The sequence below is a fragment of the Fistularia commersonii genome, chromosome 10 (genome assembly GCF_037954325.1).
Source record: "Fistularia commersonii isolate RoL2024-O1a breed Wild chromosome 10, RoL_Fcom_v1.0, whole genome shotgun sequence".
Lineage (NCBI taxonomy): Eukaryota > Metazoa > Chordata > Actinopteri > Syngnathiformes > Fistulariidae > Fistularia > Fistularia commersonii.
Window position 1 is genome coordinate 2,765,429 of NC_141293.1, and position 22,997 is coordinate 2,788,425.

Genomic DNA, 22,997 nt, shown 5'->3' on the forward strand with positions numbered 1-22,997 from the left:
CGCTACGGCTGAGTGGGAAGCAGAAAAGTGGAAAGTGGGAGAAATAACGTGAATGGACTCTCTGGAAATAAGTAAGTAGTCGATCCGTGGAGCGGGACGGAGCGGGATAACCGTCTGGGAATGCCGGGGAGGAAGCGAGGAGGAGCGGGGAGGGGAGTCCGGTCCGGGGCGGGAGGACGAGCCGAGGAACCGCCGCCGCTTCCCCCAAACAATAGTCGGGAGGACGCGACGGGCGCCCTGTTCTTTTTTCCCCGGGAAGTTGAGGACCCTCGCCGGCTCCATTGTTGTCTCCTCCGCGGCCACGTAGCTCCTCGGAGGGGGGGGGGGGAGGACGGAAGAACCGTAACCGCCGCCGTCGCCTCCGGGACGGAGGTGGTGACCCCCGCCGCGGCTCCGCAGGCCGGCGGCTTCGAGCTAGCCTCGGTCCCGGTCCCGGAGGAAGGAAGGGAGGGTTCATTCATTTCACCGCGAGGGGCGTCCCGGTCGGAGACGGAGCGGGGGGTGGGGTGAAGAAAGGCGGCGAACCTCCGGATTTATTCGGCCTCGGGACGCCACCGGCGGGGCCTGGGAGTCTCCCATTGTCCTGCCTTCACCGCGGCGCCCTCCTCTCCCTCTCCCCCGCCGGCTTCGCTCGTCGCCCCCCCGGTAAGTTACCCGTCCGCTTCCCCCCCCCTCCTCTCCCGGAGCTACGTGTTGAGTCGAACCGAATCCCCGAACCGAATCCCCGAACATCAAGTTGAATGAACGCCGAAGCGGCGGCCGCATTGTTTGCGGCTCGCCGTCAAAACCCGCACGGTTCCAGTTCAAACTGTTGCATATCATCCTACTCTTCTATTCACAAATATAATCCCCATTTACACATCCAAATATTACACCTTTGGAACCCCGAAGTCTAAAGTGCTTTAGAACGAATCCTGAATTATTGGTTCATTATTTTACAGTTAATATTCTACTCAATATTCTGATGGGAAATCCACCCATTTTCCCCCCAAAAATTGATAAAAAAAAAGGATAAAAGAAGATTTTCTGCTGCTGTAAATAACCAAGGAAACAGCTCAAGACTGAAAAATGTGGGGGATAAAAATGGCTGCAGAAAATAACCAGGAAGCAGCAAGACACGAAATTAAATTTAAAATAATTGAATGAAAAATGTTAAAGGGGTTTGCTCAGAATATCTCAAGAAAGGGCGCTGAAAATAATCGAGAAATCAAACTGAATGGATTTAAAGATCTGTCAGAATGCGAGAGAAAACTACAGAATTTAGCACAATAATCACAAAATTAATGTTTAAATACATTTAACACAGTAAATAAGTAAGGAACAAAATTATAATAATCTTGCTTAATAAAAAAAAGGCCCCAAAATGATGAGGGAATCAGCCGGAATAACCGAGAATTTCAAGTTAAAAATAAAAAAACAGGCATGACCGCAGAAGTAATCCATGTTTGAGATTAAATCTTGGAAATTATAATCCAGACAAACAGTGGAAAGGAATGGAGAACCTGCCCCCCCCCCCCCCCCCCCTCCAAATATCTGATTTTGAATGTAATAGACGGTGACTCAAAGTCGTGCTTCTTCTGGGAACATCCAGCTCATCTGTCACTGCTGCACATCTGACATGTGATTTCCCTTCCCGGGCGGCCGTGGTCGTCCATATCCAAATACTGGCCCGTCGCCACGGCGTTGCTTAATTTTTTTTTTCCTCTCCCCCATCGGGTCCGGGCCGGCGAGCGTAATGTACAAGGGGAAACCAGAGAACCCTAATTTCATATCTCAGCTCTACACTGATGTTCTCGGTCGGTGAATGTATGCTCGTCTAGTCGTGATACTTCGTGAAGTCGTGTGTTGATCTGACTGCGGTTCATTTGGTGGAAAGCGATGTCCGTTCGATCGGAACGTTGGTAGTTCAATTCCCGTCTCCTTTGGCAAGACTCCCCCAGGTTGCGCCCGACGGTATGCTCGGGCCTTTGCGTTTGTTTTGAAAATGCTGGCAAAACGTTCGGAGCGGCAGTTGCGGGGACTTTTCGCACCTCCGAGGACCTTTTCGGGGACGAGGACGGTGGACCTCGGCTCCTAGAACCGACTCCGAGGCAAGGTCTTTTAAATTACCCATGGGAACTCAGAGAGTCTTCCCAGAGGAACATCTACATTTCGGAGTTAGCTAACGGCTAACAGGGTTCTTCACAACACCCCATGGTGATTGTTTCCTCTTCCAAGTTGTCCATGTGGTCTTCTTCCGCGGTTTGTTTTTGATTGTGGAGCTTAAGTTACGCGGTCCCTCAGGTCATGGTGAATTCTTGTCGAAATCTTCTCGTCTTGGCAACCGGACTTGGGTGAAACATCTCAAAGTGAAGAAATTCAAGTCCAGTTGCCAAGACAAAGCTACACGGTTCCCCTAGAGGAGGCTACTTCTTGGAACAACACGGGCGCTAGACGGTCCTGTCCGAAAGTAGCTGTTGACGTTTGCAGGAAAGCTACATGACGTGTCCCGCGTTGAGTTACACCCAACCGGCGACACACGGCCGTCTTTCTCCTGCGCCAACAATACAATCATTGAATCCCTCCATCAGCGTCAGCTGACAAGTCCGCGGCTGTCCGGAGATTCTCGCGTCAGGTGACCCACTCCGGGTGCACCAAAACGTCCTTCTCGGGGAGGTTGACGTTCAGAGGAGTCCCTCAAACGTGCTCTCCAATCCCCGAAGATAGAAGTAGATCCGTCCCCTGCGGCGCTGCGGGACGTCATCTGCGCTTCAAGGTTCTAGATAGGAAGAGTTTGGGGTTTAAATGGTATTTGAACTCGCAGGTCGTGCAGAGCCCAGCTTGGTGAGCTTTCTGCTCACCTGGTCTGGGAAAGCCAGCATACGTATGTCTGGCCCGTCTATTACTAATATTCCTCAAGGGACCTTTTTTTTTTCTTACAAACTCCTAGAAGTTCAAACTGCACCTCTGGGCGGAGCCGCTGCTCTCATTGGCTGAAGCAGTGTGTGTGTGTGTGTGTGTGTGTGTGAACTCTGGTCCGAAGGGGGTGGAAATCCACGTTGGTGATCCGATCCAAGGATTTGATTTTTTTTTGCAGAACTCTGCTTGAGCATGGCATAGGTGGACCTATGGGATTCAAACAGGCATGCGCACACACACACACACCACACACACACACATACACTCACACACACACACACACACCTGCTTTGGTTTGCTGGTCGTCATGTATGCGCTTACAGTAGCAGTTGTTTTTACTGGTTTTACTGATGTCATCTCAGCCGGAGTGTGTATGTGTGTGTGTGTGTGGCCTTGTTACAGCCATGGCCCTTTTTTTTCCCCTCTGCTGGAGCTGTGTGTGTGTGTGTGTGTGTGTGTGCTTATTTTCACAGTTGGCCTATCAGGCCTCAGATGGAGCTGGCCCTCTCAGAAATGGCCCAGATTGCTTTTCCCGGGCGACAGCTGCCGCCTCAGCGCCAGCAGTTCCGGGTGTTTTTGCCTCCCGTCCCTCCTTTGCTTCCTCCAAGTCGCACAGCCGTCCCGTTTTTTTCTTACGCTTCTTTTTTTTTTTTTTTTTTTATCTCTCCGGTTCTCTTGGTTCTGCTCGTTCCGGCTGATTGGAGTTGCGTAAGTGATTTATGAAGTTTTTTTTTTTTTTTTTTTTAAGACCCGAAGTATTTACTCCCAGAGAGGAGTGGCCGGATATCATCTGCTGCTTTTCAAGCCAAGTCAAAGTTGTGTACATGTACTGCGCAAAGTACACAAATCTGGGCCGACGGGTGGAAGCAGGAACACACTGTCAAACGTGTAACATATGGAGGTATGATCTATGCTTGCTAGCAGTTCCATTTATTTAAAGATTGGTTGAAGTCGTGCTTGAGATGTATGATTCGGGAGTTGCGTGAGACCTACGAGTCAGTACCTCTTTTCCTAACAGGTTGTTTTCGTTCAGCCAAGAGGTCGTTTCCTGCGGGAATATTTGCAAGATAATAGACGGCAGACTTTTAAGATCCGCACAGTCGGGGTGGTCGGGAGGACTTGATGGGAGTCCTTTGCGCTGAGTCCTTTTCAATGAAAGCAGCGCAAGAGTAGAGCGGAGGCGAGTCGTCCCGGGACACCGAGCCAGACGCTGAGCAACACGGGGGGGGGGAATGTCGGCGATGCCTTGAAGCGGCGGTATCCATTTTACAGTTGAACAGGGCCAGAATCGTCAGGATGTATGGCTTCTAAACAAAAGACAGCTTTCCTGGCGAAGAAGAAAGCCGCCATTTTTGTCCAAGTGCCATTCTTTGTGAATCGCAGCGAGGTATGCCCGTAAATTCAGCCCAAATGAGCGGATAAACGGGGGCGGGAACCTGCAGTCGGAGGTGCGCGAGAGGTCACCGGCAACCCCGGGTGTGAAATCCGTCGCGTGGGAGTCACCGGATCGCGATCCCGTCCGAGGGTCGGCCTCCTCCAGCAAGGAATGCGTGTTTAGTGAGCGCGCCCCGACGCCGGCAACCGAACCCTGAAAGGGGCCAATCTGAAAATTGCCATCAGGAATGGTTCGGAATGCCGCATCTTGATGTGGCCAAAGTCTCGGATTACAGCTTTGGCAGCGCTTTGCTCCCCGAGAACGTACTTCCATTCTGAAATGGTGGTGAGCTGGTCGAAAGATCCGCAGATCAGCTTCAGATGATCTAGAAATCTGCCTGAGTTCATTCATTCTAGTATTCTATACGGCGTTAGACCAACGCGTTCCTTGATGGTACGAAATTTCCATTGTCCTCCAGTGATCCACAAAGGTCCACCACGTTTGCGATCGAGGTTTTTGGTGTTTTCGCGGCCAAAGTCTCGGCTTTCTCCCGCCGGCTTGCGGGCAAAGCTCTCCATTCGATCCCCGTTCTGACTCCGCGTTCGGCGCTAACGGCCCCAATTCCCCTCGGAGGCTTGGTGGAGGTCACGACCTCGGAAACGGCTCGCTCCTTTTGGCGAGGGGTCGAGGCGACCGGCTTTCCCCGAAGATGAGGCGGCATCACGTCAGCCTTGTGCAAGAGAGCATGTCGCTATCGCTAAGCGGACCCCTCCCCCCCCTCCTCCCCAACTCTGTGGAACAAGGCCAAGATCATGAGCGTTATTGGTCTCAGGTCACACGCAAGCTAGACAAGCCGTGCGATTGGAGGCCGTTCGCTCCGGATCGGAACCGGACGAGCGGGGAGGGGGAGGGGCGGCGTGGCGGACAAGACTCGCTCTGAAAATGCCGGAACAGGAACCGAGCCAGAAAGGAAGGAAAATATGGAAAATTGGAGCCGGTGTTCTGGATAACAATAGCTAGCGGGGAACAATAGCGGCGTCCCGTGGAAACAAATGAAGGTGTGTCCTTTTGGACGATGATGATGATGTGAAAAGAATTGGAAAAGAGGCAAAATAAACGTAGCTTGTGTTTAAACAGACTTCCTCCCCGCCGGAATCGCTCGGCTAATTAATCCAAGATTAGCGGTGCCGGGTAAAATGGTTACGGCCCGTCCCGGCGTGGCTGATTAGCCGCGACACAGGACACCGTGGGTGAACGGGGAACCCGATCCGTCCCCCACGCCGGCGCCGCACCTTCACAAGATCAAGTGTGGCCGACAGACGGGAAGGAGGCAGGGTCAGGTCTGGTCTGGAGACGCTAGCCGGTCCGTCAACGCCGAGCAACAGCAGATAAAACACCGGATTTTGCCTGAAAATTCCGCACTCGAGTCTCAAAACCGGCACCCGTTTCCTCTGAATGCGACGTCTGTCATCGAGGTCCAAGGTCTGCGAAACACCTTCTGTGCTACATGCTTTGTGCTACATACCAAACCTCTGTTAAGCCATTAACTAGAAGTTCCATATTTGGTTTAAATGTTGAAATTGTCAAGCTGTCGACCGGCAATTCGTCAGCGCCTCGAGTCGAACCCCGGCAGCATCGGCTCCGAGTCGCGGCCTCTCGTCTTTCATCCTGATGTCGCTAGTCGGTTAGCGGAGGGGTTTATCGTTTACAAATTCACAAGGATCGTCCATCGATCCATGATCTATATTGCTTATCTGGCACGCAGCTATTCGTCCTCTTGTTCATCTGGACACTGTAGGGTTTCCTCCTGGAGGCTTTTGTGCCGAAAGGCTCCTTGTCAGAGTCCAACCAGGGAGCTTCTTGTTGTGACACTTGAGTCCCAAACGCGTCGTCGTCGTGCTTTTGCGACATTTGGATCCCAAATTTTCAAACTGTACGGTCATTTATCCTGTCATACACCAGACTAGTCGTGCTAACGCTAGCGTGCGACGCTGTGGGCTTGTCTACCGTGGATGTTTAAAAGCCTTCCATTGTAAATCTTATCTCAATTTAAACACACTTGACCGCTGAGTGTACACATCCAGTTTTTAACGTCTTGGTCCGAGTCTCCACTCGCCTCTTCATCACCGTGAATCACAAGAGAGGCGGGATTCCCGAGCCGGTGTTCTTGGGTTTCTTCGGCCCGGCTTGAAAAGACTTGCTCTTCTTGACATATGCTTCTCGTTATGTCGGCGCTGTGACATCACGCTGACACAATCCCAGAAATATGCCCCCCACTCGAAAAAGGTCGGCGTTAAGAGGTGCCCTCCTGGATTGAAACGGTAACATGCAGAAAGTCAGCAGTGCTGTGACTGGGTTATTTCTGGGTGAATCTGCAAAACTCTTCTCTTATATTAAGTTGTAGAAACTAAATTGTGATCACTCACGCACCCATTCATCAGACAAAGTACTTTTTACTTGATAGCATCAAGTAAAAAGCGCCTCCTCATGGGAATGGAAGAGTATCGGTGATTGGTGGCCACGCTTGGCCGGAGGTTTTATCGGAAGTCCCGTGCTGGAAAATATCCAAATACGGGATTTACTGTGTCAGCGGTGTGGTGGTAGCATCGCACAGTCAAAATCCCCACTCACGGGGTCAAAAAGTCAAAATGTTGAGGCTTATTATAACCGCACAAGCTCTCATGAGTGAAATCCGGAATGTTCCGGATGTTTTCGAGGGTCCTATCGGGGTGGGGGGGGTCAATGAGATGCCGATCAGCGTTTGCTTATGTATGTATCAGCAAACTCATGCATCCGTGCGTTGGGCCTCGTGGAGCTTCTGGCGCAGCAGCGGTATGCCAGAGAAGCTTCGCAGATTGAGGTTCGATTGGGTTTCTGTTTGCAATGTTTTTCAAACACGGACGCATTAGTTTCCTGCGTAATCTGTGTCGTTTTTGGGGAGCTTGAGGATGCGTAGCCAAATCCAGCATCAGCAGAAGTTGTGGGGGGGGCAATGTTGCATGGTATGCTCAAGTGCCACCAGCAAAAGGAACATGGCATTGGCATAACAAGGGAAAACAATTCTGGTCTGAAACACATCGTGGAACATTGAAGTGAACTTTGCTCTGCTCTCCAGTGGATGAATTGCTTAACAACCATGGCAACCTTAATGTACATGTAGGCATAAATGAGCCTGCTTTGCTTTGAGAAGGTAGGATACAGTCAGCTCTAATATGGCTTCCGATGTAATGACCCTATTTCCTGTTGGTGGTGCATGAAGATACATGTACCGGAGCTCCCACTTTGCCCCCGATGGGTATTACCGCCGGGGTCAGTGGACGCTGGACACCGGATCATTGGCTTGCATTGGCGGTACTCCAGCAGGGCGGTGACTTGATGTCCGACAAATCCTAATCAAGCTCGTCCCCATCTTGTGCGTCGTTTGGCACCGCTTGCCGATCGGTGAATGCGCGTTTGTTTTCACAAAAGAAGCATAGCTCGGAGGCCTGAGGGGCAAGTCCTGGGCTGCTCCCGGCCAATAATTGGAGTCATGCGTGACAATCATAATGAGTTTGGTTTAAGATCCAAGTCGTGCAACTTAATTTGTCCCCATCCAGACGTCTCAAAGTTGTACCATGTGAGCTTTGCCCAAGCAGACATTCACGGTTCATGACCTTCCAAATGCCAAAATCCAGTCAAATTGCCCTTGACCTTCTCCTAGCCAAAAAAAAAAAAATACTCGGGGTGCCTGAGTTTGAAATCACGCTCCTCACTGGGTTAACCCTTCTTATCCCTTCCAGGCCTCCCGATTGTACACACTGACCCCGGGCTTTCAAAAGTACCGATAACATTTTAACAGGACGACGGCTAAGCCCTCAACATGTCGCAGTCATCTTTTCCATCACCTGTCACCCAGGTGTTAAACTTGGCAAACACCTTCCCAGTCATCTAACACTTTTGAATAGAGCGTGATTAACACCATACATACAGCCGTCACTGAGGGTGGGTGTCGGGATTTAAACATCCTATTTTTGTTCCTTTTAATTGCTCTCAAAGCGCCACGGATACCTTCGGACTCTGCGGGGCCGGGGATAATGAGGGAGTCTGCGCTTCGGAAAAAAAACAAAAAACTACGTTTAGTGTCGCGGAGAAGCCAGACAGATAAAATCCCAACAGCTGGAATCCGCTTACGGTGTTTGTTTAGCTTAGATTAAGCTTTGAGATGATCATAAATATATATATATATAAACTCAGTGCGCCCAGTTGAAAGGGACGGTGTTTTTCCCTGAGAGTGGCTAAACCTGCCGGCTCGTATGCGGTTCTCCTCGGCCTCTCCAACGTTCCCCATTAGCATATTCTCTTTCTTTTATTTGCTTAAGTGGCCACGAATCTCCTCCATTTGAATCCGCAACGATCCCTCAGCTGTGGAAATGCTTTGACACATCAATTAGGTTCTGCTTACAAAATTAGCTCTTTAAGTCAATGCTATGTCATGGAGCTCAGCGTAACTCTTAAGGGAATTTGAAGTGTCTCCTCCTCTGCTCGTTTTTGCTTCTCCGTGGTTAAATGGGTGGCCTGCGTGGACTCCCCGGCATTCGGTGGAAGGGTTTGACCTGTGCCGAGGTTCTCCGGTGCTTCTCTTCAGGTCTGGGCCGATCAAGGCGGATGGGAAAATACCAGGAACTCGATTTACGATCTCCCTGTCCCGTAAATTTATGGAGACAGAAGCTAGTGGGCCAGCGGTTGAATACAATACGTTGTACAAGGAAACCTGCTTTGTTTACATTCATCGGTTGTACTTTTGTCTGTTTTTTTGGGGGAACTTTTTGCCCTCTTTTGCACTCTTCACACAGCAATGGATTTGTACCCCGACTCGCACCGAAAATCACGTCAGGGACGGAACTCCCAACATAAGTCGAGGGCCTCCCGACGTTTGGACGACAAGGTGGCGTTTCTGCACTCGCCTGCTAAACCAAAGTGCCGGCATTCCAAGTGCGGAACCGGTCTTGGCCTGCAGCGCCCCTTTCCGACTGCAGACCGTCTTCTAGTTCACGAGTACATGTTCATGCGGTCAGCGTGAAACATCACTTCGCCCCACTCAGCGTCGGAAAGCCCAGACTGTGTCCGAGCAGCCGTCACTAAAGCTAAGCGCTCACGACGGCGCGGCAGGAAGAAGCTCCGAGCCATTTTAGTTCCGCGGAGTCAGAAATGTGCGGTGAACCTAAACGGTCCTACAAGGCCAAGGCACAAAACCAGATTAGGGGCAATAAAACAAAGCATCATGCTGCTTAATAGGAGGACAACAAGACCTCAGAGATGCCACGGATATGTTGGATGTCCTACAGTATCTGGCTTGACAGGAGGTGGATTTTGGAAACAATGGCGGTGTCGCAGCATAAAGGCCACATTGAGTTAATCGGGACTTAGCGCGACAGCAATGGCAGCTAGTGTCCCCCCTCATTTCCCACAGAGGGCCCATCAAAGCTGGGGGCCACGCCTCCCATTTATCAATTAATCCGCGTATGACGGTCCGACATCCGTCACGCCGCCGCTTCTATTTTGGTGTTGTTTTTTTTTTCGGGCCGGTGCGGGAAGCTGAGTGGAGGAGGGCGTCGTAAGGTCAGGTTTCCACAGCAACTGTCAACCTCCGATCCCCCTCCAGCTGAACACCCTCTTTCATCGCCATGGCAGCGGAGAGGCCCCGTTTCCAAGGGGACGAGGGCAGCTCGGGAGGGAATGTGAGACGATTAGAGGGAGGGGAAGGGCAAACAAGTTTTGTGAAAACACTGTAATCCAATATGGCCGCCATTGTGCGGGAGCTAACCGAGCTAAAAGCCGGACTCGCCCGGAAGACGCGACGCAAGCGCAGCGGCCGATTGGAGGAAGATTAATCCCGCCTTTCCAGATAGTTATACGTCTTGAGGACGTATCCCAAAGATGTAGACTACGATGTCCAGTGTAAGAACAGGGTCAAGGCCCGCTCTGAAGAAACATACCCTGAATCCCAGGGTCTTCTTCCCCTTCGGGCCACTCCTTTCTGGGGTCACCGCAACCGGTCACCCCCCCCCATCCAATCGCCACTTCCAACGTCAGCATCCTAACCCTCCTCTGTACATGTCCGAACCAATCACGGTCTGGCATTATCTCCAGACCATCTAACATCTGCTGTCCCTCGGACGGGTAGTTTCGTTTTACAACGGTCAATCCGAGGAGGCCTCGGGGTGGTATTTGTGACGTCACAAAACTTATTGTGCCTTGCGTAAGCTTGACTTTTAGGCAACTGACCGGCGCATTAGAGTTCACTTCACTCGGCAGTTCTGTTCTGGATTTGTTCTGGACAGAGAACGCTTCCTGAAGCGGCAGTAAGCCAGAAAGCGGGAGTCCGACAATCGCATGTATGACTCAAACCCACGTAATGGATTCCACGTGTTATTAATATGCCGTTTGAAAACAAATCCACAAGAGCGGCTCCACGGTATTGACCGCGTTAGCATCGATCCAAGTCAAGGGGAGGTTGAATTGTTTTGTTTTTTTTGTGGGGAGGGGGGTAATTAGACACGCCAGGTTGTTTGAATCCACCTTGAACGGCCTCTTCCATTTCACTCCCAACATTAAGAACCGCTCGCGAGCGGCTAGTGAATAAATGCGTCCGTCGGCCGCCGCGGCGCTGTGGAAACGAGGCGTGACTGCGGTTCGCGGTCTTTTGTCGCGGCCTCTGTGTAAATGTTACAACCACACAAAAGCCGGTAAATTGTCGGGTTCCACCCTCCGACCCTTCCGCTGCGGCGATTGTCTCAGGAATGGGTTGAACGCCTCCCCCTCCCCAATTTAGCTGAAGAGCAGCTAAGGTTAGCAGCTAGCATCTCCGAAGCTCACCTTTCGGCTGAACTTCCTGTTGCCCCTCCCTTGCCTTAGTTATTGCTGCTAAGCTATCGGGGCTAGCATGGCGCTCTGGCTGCCGTGGAAGCCCTCGGAGAAATATATATTTAGGAACACAAAAAATGTTTTCAGGTTTATATCATGCGGCCCGTTTTGCTTTTTATCTGTCCCGCCAAATTATTTTCTTTGAATATTATTCAATTAATATTTAATTTCGAAACTCCTTAATTTTTCCTTTCGTTTCATTTTGTACGGATGATTACATACAAAATAATGTCGGTGCACGTATATGATCATTTATGATTTTGAAGTTGAAATAAAATGCTCAAAAATGGAAGTTGCCATTTTCATTTTGTCAAATTTACATGATACCTAGTTGGCTCGTGCAAGAAATGTGCCATTCCTGCTAAAATAATCGCCCACCCCTGGTTTACATGAGCCTTTCAAGGATACTAATGTTGCCTAGAATTGTTTATCCAGACCCCTAGCCATGTTAGCTTAGCAGGTTAGCTTCCTACCACCGTGCACAGCTACTAACATTAACGGCCATAGAGCCAAATGATAGTCCGGGCTAAGCGGCTAACGTGCTAACAACAGCGTCGGGTAACTTTGTGGTCCTAAGTTGCCTCGGAGAAAACACGGTCGTGCTTGTGGATCTTCCGAGGGTCCAGTCAGGCGTGAGGACGTCCACGTAGCTTCATCCGAAGCCGCAGCAGAGGGTTGGTTTTTGATTCTGGAAAAGTTGTAGCGGGTGTAACTATTGCAAGGATCATTTGACCACGTCTACGCTAGCAGTTAGCTTCTAGACCAGGAAGCTGAAGAGGATCTCAAAGTGTCGCTCAGGATCCAACCCTGATCTGAGGTTATGTCGGACTTACCGAAGGGCGTGGCTTAGCATAGGGTGAATTATCTGGGTCCTCGGGTCTCATGCCATCATTTTGGGGGTTCTGGACCAGAGAGGCGTTCGCTGAGCAGCTTCTCCCGTCTCTTTCAGATCACGTCCTGGTTGACCGTCCCGCCCGCCGTCCTCTCCCGTCCCTCCTCCTCTCCGCAGCCCCCCCCGTTCCCCGGACCCCCTTCTCCGGCCCCCCCGCCCGTCGGCCTCCAAGATAGATTCCCTCAGGAGCAAAGTTGACCTTCTCAAGCTGCCCCTGACCCTCTCCGCCAAGTCCATATCGGAGCGCAAGAGCCAGCTGGGGGGAGTGGGCAAGCCGTGCGGCGCGGGGGGAGGAGGCGGGGCTTATAAAGCCCGCTCACCGCCGACCCGAGACATGGACAACGAGTCCCAGTACTCGGGCTACTCGTACAAGTCCTCCCACTCCCGGAGCTCGCGCAAGCACAGGTGGGCCGCACGATTTTACGAGGCGTAAAAGAGAGTCGCCGGGTACGATCCGGGAAACGCTCACGGCTTATTTTCGATGTTTCCGATCTCCCAGGGAGCGGAGGGACCGCCATCGTTCCAAGAGCAGGGACAGCAGCAGCCGCGGAGACAAGTCGGTCACCATCCAGACGCCCGGAGAGCCTCTTCTGGACGCGGAGTCCACCCGCGGAGACGACCGGGTCAGTGGATCATATGGATCATTTCAGTACTGGTTGTCGACGATATCAAGTCGATGCTGTCGACATCGTGATTGGCGGACGATGCGCCCAGGTTAAGCTCCTCCTCTTGCGCCAGCGTGGGCTTGTATTTGCTCCGGCACCCGTCCACTACCCTTCCTGGCAGGATGAGCGATATTAACATCGGTTTTAGAAAGGACTCGCCACAGATAGCTTTGAGAACCATGAAGTCGGTCAGTGTCCACCACCAGCAAGAACATCTGTACTTTGGCCACTCACTAGTCGCTCCGTTTTTGAACAGGATGACAACTGGGGCGAGACGACCACCGTGGTCACCGGCACGTCCGAACACAGCATCTCCAATGAGGACCTCACCCGTGTCACCAAAGACTTGGAGGAGTCCACGCCCCTGGAGTGCAAGCGCTTTGTGGGCCCGGCGCTAGGAGGCTGCCTGAGCTTCTTCGCCCTGCTGACGCCGCTGGCCTTCCTGATCCTCCCGCAGGTACTCTGGCGGGACGCCCTCGAGCCTTGCGGCACGCCGTGCGAGGGCCTCTACGTCTCGCTGGCCTTCAAGCTTCTGGTGCTGCTCATCTCCTCCTGGGCGCTGTTCCTGCGCCCGCCTCGCGCCACCCTGCCGCGCTTCTTCGTCTTCCGCTGTCTTCTGATGGTGTTGGTGTTCCTATTCGTGGCGTCCTACTGGCTCTTCTACGGCGTGCGGGTGCTGGAGCCCCGCGAGCGCGACTACCGGGGCATCGTGGAGTACGCCGCCTCCCTGGTGGACGCCCTGCTCTTCATCCAGTACCTTGCCCTGGTGCTGCTGGAGGTCCGACACCTGCAGCCCGCCTTCTGCCTCAAGGTAGTCCGAAGCACCGACGGCGCCAGCAGGTTCTACAACGTGGGTCACCTCAGGTGGGTCTGCTCACACACACACACACCTTAATCACAGTGTGTGTCACACTGGTGACTTGAAATGTGTGTGTTAGCATCCAGCGGGCGGCTGTGTGGGTGCTTGACCGCTACTACAACGACTTCCCAGTCTACAACCCGGCGCTGCTCAACCTGCCAAAGTCTATTCTGTCCAAGAAGATGACGGGCTTCAAGGTGTACTCCCTGGATGGTAAAGACCTCCACAGACCTCTGGAGCGCCACCTTGTGCACCAACAGCAGAAATGCTAACACTCCCCTTTCCCCCGACCCCAGAAAACACCACCAATAACTCCACGGGCCAGTCCCGCGCCATGATCGCCGCCGCCGCCCGGAGGAGGGACAACTCCCACAATGAGTACTACTACGAGGAGGCGGAGATGGACCGCCGCGTCCGCAAGCGCAAGGCCAGGTAGAGGCTCGCCAACATCTCTTATATAAAACAAATATTGTTCTGAAAAATGTGCGCTTCGAGACCGACGGGTTCTGAAGTGGTCGTTCTCCCTGTGGGTTCTCCGTGTTCTTCTCCTTGGGTTGTCTCCATGCTCCACTCCCATGGTTCTCCCTATGGTCTCCTCCCTGGGTTACCTCCAGGTTCTCCTGCCTGGATTCTCTCCGTGTTCTCCTGCATTGGTTATCACCAAGTTCCCTTCACTTGGTTCACTCCATGTTCTCCTGACTGGTTTCTCCCCATGCTATCCTCCTTGGGTTCTCCACAGGTTCTCCTACCTGGGTTGTCTTCATGTTCTCCTGCCTGGTTCTCATCAGGTTCTCCATATTCCCCCCACAGTCCATTAACAAGTCTTTGGAGCCTCTTGCTCCAGTGTCAGCTGTTCCCTTCTCCAGAGGAGGTGCTGAACATGCCTCCCTTTCCTTTCCTTACGTTGTGATTGGTTCCTTCAGGTTTCTCTAGAAGAAGAAGAAGTCTGGATCTTAGCCAGCATTTATGCAACCCATAGAGCAACTCCTGGTTGTTGCTTCATCTCCCCGCTCCCGACCAGAGCCCCGGCATCCCCTTTGGAACCCACCGCAGAACCAGCTCCCCTGTTCAGAAGCTCTCCTTCCTCCCCCTGCAGGCTGGTGGTGGCGGTGGAGGAGGCCTTCACACACATCAAGCGTCTCCACGAGGACGAGGCCGCCTCGTCCCCCAAGCACCCACGGGAGGTGATGGACCCCCGCGAGGCCGCCCAGGCCATCTTCGCCCCGATGGCCCGCGCCATGCAGAAGTACCTCAGGACCACCCGGCAGCAGGCCTTCCACAGCATGGAGAGCATCCTCACACACCTGCAGTTCTGCATCACGCACAACATGACGCCCAAGGTGGGTGTCGACGTCTGGACCCGCCGAGTGACGGTAGAGTGGCGCAGGACTTGTACCTCAGGTGCGATGGAGGTGGGAGTGCATCAGGGATCGGCTCCGAGCACCTTCTTGTTTGCCGCGTACATGAGGTCAGACAGGTATCTCCATGGACTGTGGAGAGAGCTTGAAGCAGGTGGAAGTATGCTCCTGGAGACAAGAGGGATAAATACGTGGAGAATTCAGGGGGATGGAGAGGATCAGGTGTCCATCAGGGGGAGGGTGCATGTTAGATGTTCTGGAGGTAAAGTCAGACTTGCAGTAGAGGTACTCAAGTACTAAGCGGGTACTTCCTCCCTGCCAGGCTTTCCTGGAGCGGTACCTCAGCCCCGGTCCCACCATGCAGTACCAGCAGCAGAACGGGAGGGGGCGCCAGTGGACCCTGGTGAGCGAGGAGCCGGTGACCTCGGCGCTGCGCCAGGGTCTGGTCTTCTCGCTGCGCCGCCTGGACTTCTCCCTGGTGGTCACCGTGACGCCGCTGCCCTTCCTGCGCCTCGGCGAGGAGTTCATCGACCCCAAGAGCCACAAATTCGTCATGAGGCTGCAGTCGGAGACGTCGGTGTGACGCTTCCACCTCCTCCTCCTCCTCCCTTCTTCTTCCACCTCCTCCGCCTCCTGGGCGAGGACCCGCAGAAGCTCCGACAACCAACAGCTCCATGATTGTCCAGTACAAGCGGATGCCTTGATCTTCTCTCTTCGTTCCTCCTCGCGTTGTTAAGTCCTAACAGTGCGCTGTAAAAAAATTTTTTTTTTTTTTTTTAAGGGGGACGATTAACCTTTTTTTTTCCAATTTTTTTTTTTTTTTTTTTTTTTCCTGGAGGCCTTTTTCTCTCGCCGTAACCACTGGACTACTTTACCGCGCGGATGCACACGAACACCAGAGGAGGCGCCCCGCGTCACAACCGCCACTTCCTCTTTGTCTTAAAAAAAAAAAAAAGAAAAAAAAAAAAAAAGTCCAGTCCTGGTCACTGACTGATTTTTTTTAAAATTTTATATATATGCATATAAATATATGCGTGTATATATATTATATATGTTAGAGGCTGTGACTGTTTTGTTTTTTATTCTCTTAACTCACAGAATGTAGCATCATGCGCGTCGATTTTAACACGTTTTTTTTTTAACTGACTGTTAAAAGAAGAGGGGAACATTCCCACTCGGCACTCCTCCAAATATGCCGTTGTTTTGTTTTTTTTGTTTTGTTTTGTTGTTGTGAGCAAACACACCCGCCACCCCAGACTGATCGACGCTAACGCTAAAGCTAACGCTAAACCCCGAGCTGATCAGGCGTCAAAGGTACGAGTCCGGGAAAGGGTCTTATCGCCGGAAGGGTCAGAAATCAACGACGGTGGTTTGGATGTTGCGGCTTCTTGTTTTTTTTTTTTTTTACACTCTCCAGGTGGGATCGACATGTCTCAGATTGTATTGTGGTCGTCACGGTGGGATGATGGGACTGAAGCGGCCTTACGGACTTCTCACACGACCCTGCAGGATGTCAGGATCTGGAGCCGCTTTCTTAAATAAAAAAAAAAAAAATTTTTTTTAAAGTACAGAAGAAGACATCTCCTCCCAGTGATCAATGCAGATTTTTTTTGAATGCATGCTAGAGTTATTTTGGGCTCCAAAGCATCTTTTTTTTTTTTTTTTTTTTTTTTATAACAAACTCCTTTTCTATCTTTTTTTTTTTTTAACGGTGCCTAAGTTATGACGATGCAAATTTTTCTGAATGTTTTTACTTTTGAAAAAAAAAAAGAAAGAAAAAAAAACAAGTGACTTGTAAAAAAAAAAAAAAAGAAAAGAAAAAAAAAAGGAATTAATGTAGATTTCGTCTTGTATTTTCCTTCTTTTTTTGCAAACCGTAGCTTGTATAGAGTGTTAGGCGTCTTTTTTTCCACTATTAAACCATTATTCAACTATTTCCGCTCGTGGTCGCATTCTTTGGAAGGCTGGACGAACTTTTGAAGACAGTTATCCACTATGTTGTGTAATAACACTTCCCTGGGCATCATTACATAGTAATTACCTGGCAATAACAACAACACGAGATTTCGGCGACCTCGTCTTAATGTGAAAGCGCCCACCTTGGCTTCCACGTGCAACTCGTTCGAACCGTCGCCATGTGGAAGGGGTTTTACACGCTTCTTTGCTTTTTTTTTTTTAAAATCGCCATTTTTCCCTGTATGTGCGTGTTGCGCAAGCATGGTGACCGTCACCAAAAGCAGAAGTGTGTTGCACAGTGGATGACAGTGTGTTTTCTCATGCTGGCAGTTGGACTTCTTGTTTACCGCCTGCGGCAGCGACGTCTTCAGAACCCGACCAGCTGTAGACCTTCTGCTTTTAGAGCCATGATCGTTTGCTACGTCCTGGACGGGCTGGTCCTCCTCTACTCCGTGATCCTGACCATCTTGTTCGTGAGGCTGAATGTGAGCGTCAGGACGAGGAAGCCAAAGGTGAGCGACTCCATGAGTAAAAAATATAGACTCATACATGGATGTTTTATGTGTAATTGTGTTTGTGCGGCAAACGCGTAAATGTACTGCCTGAATTCTGGATGGAGGTCCTTTTTTTCCCGCTCCTAGAGTTTTGAATGTTCTTCATTTGCTCCCCACAGATGAATCCAGTTGCCAAACCGCCTTCCATGGATGAAAAGGTTGAAAAAAATGACCCCTTCTGTCTATTACTGTGTTATTACTGCATTATTACAGTGTTATTACACCCCGCACTTCTGCTCTCTGACATTTCCTGCGAGCGGTGGCTTCCCGACTCGCTCATGGTTCGTCTTTTCCCCGCAGAAGCAGCTCCCCGAGAAGAGCGTCTACACGGTGAGTGGGAATAAATCTCCTTTTCTTGTGGGCTTTTCCCTTCAGGGGGCGCTACTGCCGATCAGCCCCCTCCTTCTAACCCTGTTCTCTGTATCCTCACACCAACGTCATGTCGTCTTTTACTGCATTCCTAAATCTTCACTTTGGTCTTCCTTTGGTCTCCTGTCTGGCAGCTCCAACTCCAGCATCATTTGACCAAACATTCTCAGTCTGGCTTCTCTGACCTTCTCTGAGAACCTCAACATCTTCATCTCCGCGACCTCCAGCTCAGCCTCCTGTATTTTGGTCATTGTCACTGGTCTCACCTCTCTCTCCTCCACCTTTACTTTCATTCTGGCTGATAGCCTTCTGTCTCATAGTACCCCTGACTCTGTAAACAAGAAGGGACTTAGATGATCCCTGATGGAGTCCCACCTCCATCTTGAACTTCTCTGTTACCCCTACAGCACATCTCGCCACTGTCTCACAGCTAGCATACATGTCCTGCACCAGTCAACATACCTCTCTGCCACTCCAGATTTCCTCTTACATACCAGAGTTCCTCTCTTGGCACCCTGTCATGGGCTTTTTCTAGGTCTACAAAGGCCCAGTGGCACTCCCTCTTGCCTTCTCTGTACTTCTCTATTAGCAATCTCAAAGCAAATACTGCATCTGGAGTACTCTTTCTAGGCATGAAGCCATACTGCTGTTCACAAATGCTGACTTCTGCTACTTTCCACTACTCTTTCCCATAACTCTGGTGTATGGCTCATCAACTTTAATTATGCACATCCCCCTTATTCTTGAAGATGGGCACCATCACACTTGTCCATTCTTCAGGCACCTTCTCACTCTCCAAGATCCTGTTGAATAATCGAGCCAGAAACTCCACCACTGCCTCTCCTAGACACTTCCACACCTCCACAGGTATATCATCAGGACCAACTACCTTTCCACTCTTCATCCTCTTCAATGCCCTCCTCACATCACCTTTACTACTCTGTTACTTTGCGGTCCAGAATAGTCACCTCTTCTACCCTTCCCTATTTTATTTTCTTCATTTCCACGCCTTCCTCCTCTCCATCTTCAACCCAAGGTAGCCTAACATCCACTGGTACCCTGTAGGCTATCGGCACTGATGGCGGTCGTTGCTAACTTGGGCCCTGACCGATTCCGGTATGAGATTCAATTCACGTATCTGGTTTTGGTGCATTTTTTACACCATTTTTTTCTTGACTGTGCTTTTATTTGGGCAAGACAGAGTATATGTGTGTGAATGAGAGGAGCCGGGTTGGTACGGTGAGGCTACAGGGAGTGGAGATCAAGAAGGTACTCGGGGTCAACAGTCCAGACCAACAGAGAGTGAGGAAAAGAAGTGAAGAGACGGGTTGGAACGGGTGGAGAAAAATGTCAGGGGTACAAAGAGATAGAATGAAAGGTGTACAAGACAGTGGGGAGACCAGCGATGCTGTCTGGCTACACTCTCGCCTACATCTACTTTGCCTTCACCGATCTCTCTCAGGTTACCTCATCTATACAAGATGTAGTCTACCTGCGTGCTCCTACCTCCGCTCTTATAAGTTCCCCTATGTTCCTGTCTTTTCTGGAAAAAGGTGTTCACTACAGCCATTTTTGAAAAGTCTACCACCATCTGTGCCTTTGCATTTCCATCCTGTACACCATCTCTTCTTCATCCCTTGTATTTCCTGCGCCTACATGTCCATCGAGGTCTGCACCAGTGACCACTCTGTCATCTCTGGGGATATTCTGCGTCGCTTCATGTAGCTCATTCCAGAACTTCTCCTCAAACTCACATCCCACCTGCGGGGTATAACTCCTAACAACATGAAGCATCAAACCTTCAATTTCTAGTTTCAGACTCGTAAGTCTATCTGAAATTCTTTTCACCTCCACTCGACACCAGGCTGCCCTTCAGCGAGGACAAATCAACCGATTTCTAGGATTACGTTTTAAAAACTTACCTTCAGAAATGGCTAGAAATCACAGGAAGCCCGGCCTCGTAACTCCAGGTGATAACAAAATGTGTGTGTGTGTGTGTGTGTGTGTGCAGGGTCTCCAGTTTCCGCACACAGAGACCTACGAGACCATCAAGGGTCCCATTGTGTGAGTGAAGAGGAACCCAACTCCAGGCCTCTTTCTCCTCTACCTCCTCCAGATGTAATAAACAACCTGTAAAATGAGGCGTACCAGCTCTTTCTTGGGGAGGCGCGTCATCCTGTAGTGCCGTTTTTTTCGGATTATAAGTCACATTTTCTTTTATAGTTTGGCCGGCGGTGCGACTTTTACTCTGGGGCGACTTATGTGTGAAATTATTGAGCTCTCTTGCTCTTATGTGTGTGTCGTTAATATATCAGCGATCATCACACACACACACACACACACACACGCGCCAACCAATCAAAATTCAGCGGGGGCGGGTCATGGCAGAAGTGCGTTGTGGAAGAAAGATGCTACATGCTACTTCTGTACTTATGAAAATTGATCATTTCAACATTAGCGCTAACTTATAAAAACAACTGAGAAGAAAATCCTATTCTGCAGGTTACAAGCCGGAAGTAGCGAAATATGCAGCCGAAAACGGCGATCGAGCAGCAGAAAGAAAGTTTGAAGTGAGTGAGAAACTTGTAAGGGACTGGCGAAAAGCGGAGGTTACTCTTACTGAAAAGAAAGCTAAAAAAGCTAATTGCGGGCTAAAAGCTAGCTGGCCACGGCTAAAGGAACGAGTTCACTTGGGTGCTTGAACAACGATGAATATAAATGAGTTTGCGGGAAAACCTTCCTGGTGTTAGCGCTTCATGCAACGCAATCGCCTCTCTATCAGAGCGAGGACGCCGTCCTGTCGGGATCCAGAAAGGCTTGAATAATTGGAACTGCGAGTGACGACTCTGACGTAATTGATGTACTGGTTGAAGAGGAAGCGGCTTATTATCTACCTTCTGAGTTGGCAGAGTTGCTCAAAAGTGACACCGAAGAGGAAGATTTCGTTGGAATTAGTGATTAAGAGTGACACCGATTGTTTGGTTGTAGCATGTGCTATATGCTATCGTTATTTGAATGACTCTTACCGTAATATGTTACGTTAGCATAGCCTAGCAAGCACGTTCTCAGTTCGTTGTTTATACGTCATATAGGCTATACTTGTTCAGCATGTTGTTCTCTATTCTATTTTTATTTTTTATTTCCTTTCAAGATGAAATGTCTGTTCTTGGAGTTGGATTTTATCAAATAAATTTCCCCCCAAAAATGCAACTTATACCCCAGTGCGACTTATATATGTTTTTTCCGTTCTATATTATGCATTTTTGTCTGGTGAAACTTATGATCCGAAAAATACGGAAATTACCTGATTGTAACACGGGCCCCGCGTGAAGGTCAAGTCGGAAGATTTTCAGCGTTTTTACCGCGCAACTGCCTTGCTCTGTTACTCAGAGGATTGTGTGATAACACTGTTGTCGTCGTCGGCGTGGGACAGGTTGTAACCGATCCAACATGGCGGGCGGCGAGGACGCTATGTTCGAACTTCCTTTTCTATAATGTTGCATAAAAATGAGGTTGCAGAAGTAGTCCGGTCTGAAAGTTTACGGTCGGGTCATTTTACAAACCACCTGATCATTTGAGCAATCGTTCTGCAATGAAGGTCAGGGACCTGAGGCGAGAACACGGATTGTCACGCGTGTTGGGCGAAGGAAGCCCCGCCTCCAGTCTGAGTGTTTACACGCAAACAGGAGCGGCGTTGTGTTCAAAACATTTGACGGCGTCACTTAAGGTGCAGAGATCCTGGCGCTTCCGGGATCAATGGCAACCAATCACTGGACCAGGAAGGTCTCATTATTGGGGTGAAAAAAAAAATTCAGACAATGAGTAGCTAAATAAGATTATTTCTAACTTGTGTTCATATATTTAAAAGCGATAACAAATTAAAATCCAGGGGATTTTCTTGGAAAGGTTAAATCATCGCACCAGGAGGAGATCCTGTCAGTGTCTCCGACTGTTAGCAGGTGTGCTAACACCCTTAGCTTCCCGTCCGATGCAAACATTTAAATCGTTGATTTTGAAAAACAAACAAAAAGCATCTTTTTCCCGGGAAAGACTTCATGAATAAATATCCAGTGTTCATTTAACCAACATTCATTCACCCCAACTGGGATTAGACATAATGAAAATATATGATTTATTTTACATATAACACCAAACACATTCTCGCATGCATGACGTTTCGAGCAAAAAAATACCAGATATATGTGTATAACATATTTCAGACAATGTAATAATAATACAATTTAGAATGGCACCTTTAATAATGGCGAAGGAGAGAAACAGAACGATCATGTGATTAATAATTGCTTTTTTTTTTTTGGATATATGATGTCCTTTTAACATTTTATTATATCATAACATTATCTTCACTTCTTTTCGGGAACCGACCTGACACATTGATACTTTTTTACATTTCTACATATAAGTACAAACAGCACAAGTAGAAAAGTACTGAGATGTTAATTAATTTTTTTTACATTTCTACAACAGAAATGTTAAAAAAGGTATTTCTTCTCTTTAAAAATGGCTCCATAATATCATATTTGTAAAACACATATTTCCAGTAAGTAAGTACACCAAATGAGAAAAAAAATAGATATTATTGAGTTTTTACATTAAATAATAGGCATAATGATAATAAAAGTAATTTTTATTTTTATTTTTATTTTTATTTTTATTTTTATTTTTATTTTTATTTTTATTTTTATTTTTATTTATTTATTCATTATTATTATTATTATTATTATTATTTATTTTGTATTTTTATTGAAAATAAACAGTATAAACAAACATACATTTGTACAAATCAACATAGCAAGGTTGAATCAAATGTCAATGAAACAATCGGGGATGAGGGAGAATAAGGACATAAGGACATTCGTTCTGTATGTAATCAGAAGTTAACAGTGTTAAATTAAAGGTTTGTGATAAATGTTTAATGCTTGATGAAAAAGACAGTAAAAGAAAATAAATAGATAAACAGATAGATAAATAAAATAAAAAATGAATAAATAAATTTAAAAAAAAAAAACTTGCAAGGGGAATATAACATATATTTAACTTGGTGGTTAACAAGAAATTCCAGACATCAAACTGTGTATATTTGTTTTTTGAATAAGTTTTAAGGATTTTTTTATATATATAATTATTATTATTATCATTATAACGCA

General features: G+C 49.0%; 1 protein-coding gene and 1 long non-coding RNA gene across 2 annotated transcripts; both read left to right on the top strand.

The window, feature by feature from the left end:
• The first annotated feature begins 12,125 nt into the window (after nucleotides 1-12,125).
• On the top strand, nucleotides 12,126-16,185 carry vangl2 (VANGL planar cell polarity protein 2). Its single transcript, XM_086153241.1, has 7 exons — nucleotides 12,126-12,473; nucleotides 12,568-12,691; nucleotides 12,990-13,597; nucleotides 13,672-13,805; nucleotides 13,889-14,024; nucleotides 14,689-14,932; nucleotides 15,273-16,185. The coding sequence occupies exons 1-7, from the start codon at nucleotides 12,403-12,405 to the stop codon at nucleotides 15,531-15,533; spliced, it is 1,578 nt and encodes a 525-aa protein (XP_086009367.1). The 5' UTR covers nucleotides 12,126-12,402; the 3' UTR covers nucleotides 15,534-16,185.
• Nucleotides 16,186-17,191: 1,006 nt separating this feature from the next.
• Nucleotides 17,192-21,034, top strand: LOC147230095 (uncharacterized). Its single transcript, XR_015106665.1, has 4 exons — nucleotides 17,192-17,418; nucleotides 17,580-17,618; nucleotides 17,761-17,790; nucleotides 19,841-21,034. It is a non-coding gene; the product is annotated as an uncharacterized LOC147230095 (long non-coding RNA).
• Nucleotides 21,035-22,997: the final 1,963 nt, after the last annotated feature.

Bases quoted from the DNA above. Each gene is read 5' to 3' on its own strand.
- vangl2 (XM_086153241.1), top strand. From the start codon at position 12,403: ATGGACAACGAGTCCCAGTACTCGGGCTACTCGTACAAGTCCTCCCAC. The intron at 12,692-12,989 runs GTCAGTGGATCA...GTTTTTGAACAG, and splicing joins CCACCCGCGGAGACGACCGG to GATGACAACTGGGGCGAGAC. The intron at 14,025-14,688 runs GTAGAGGCTCGC...CTCCCCCTGCAG, and splicing joins GTCCGCAAGCGCAAGGCCAG to GCTGGTGGTGGCGGTGGAGG.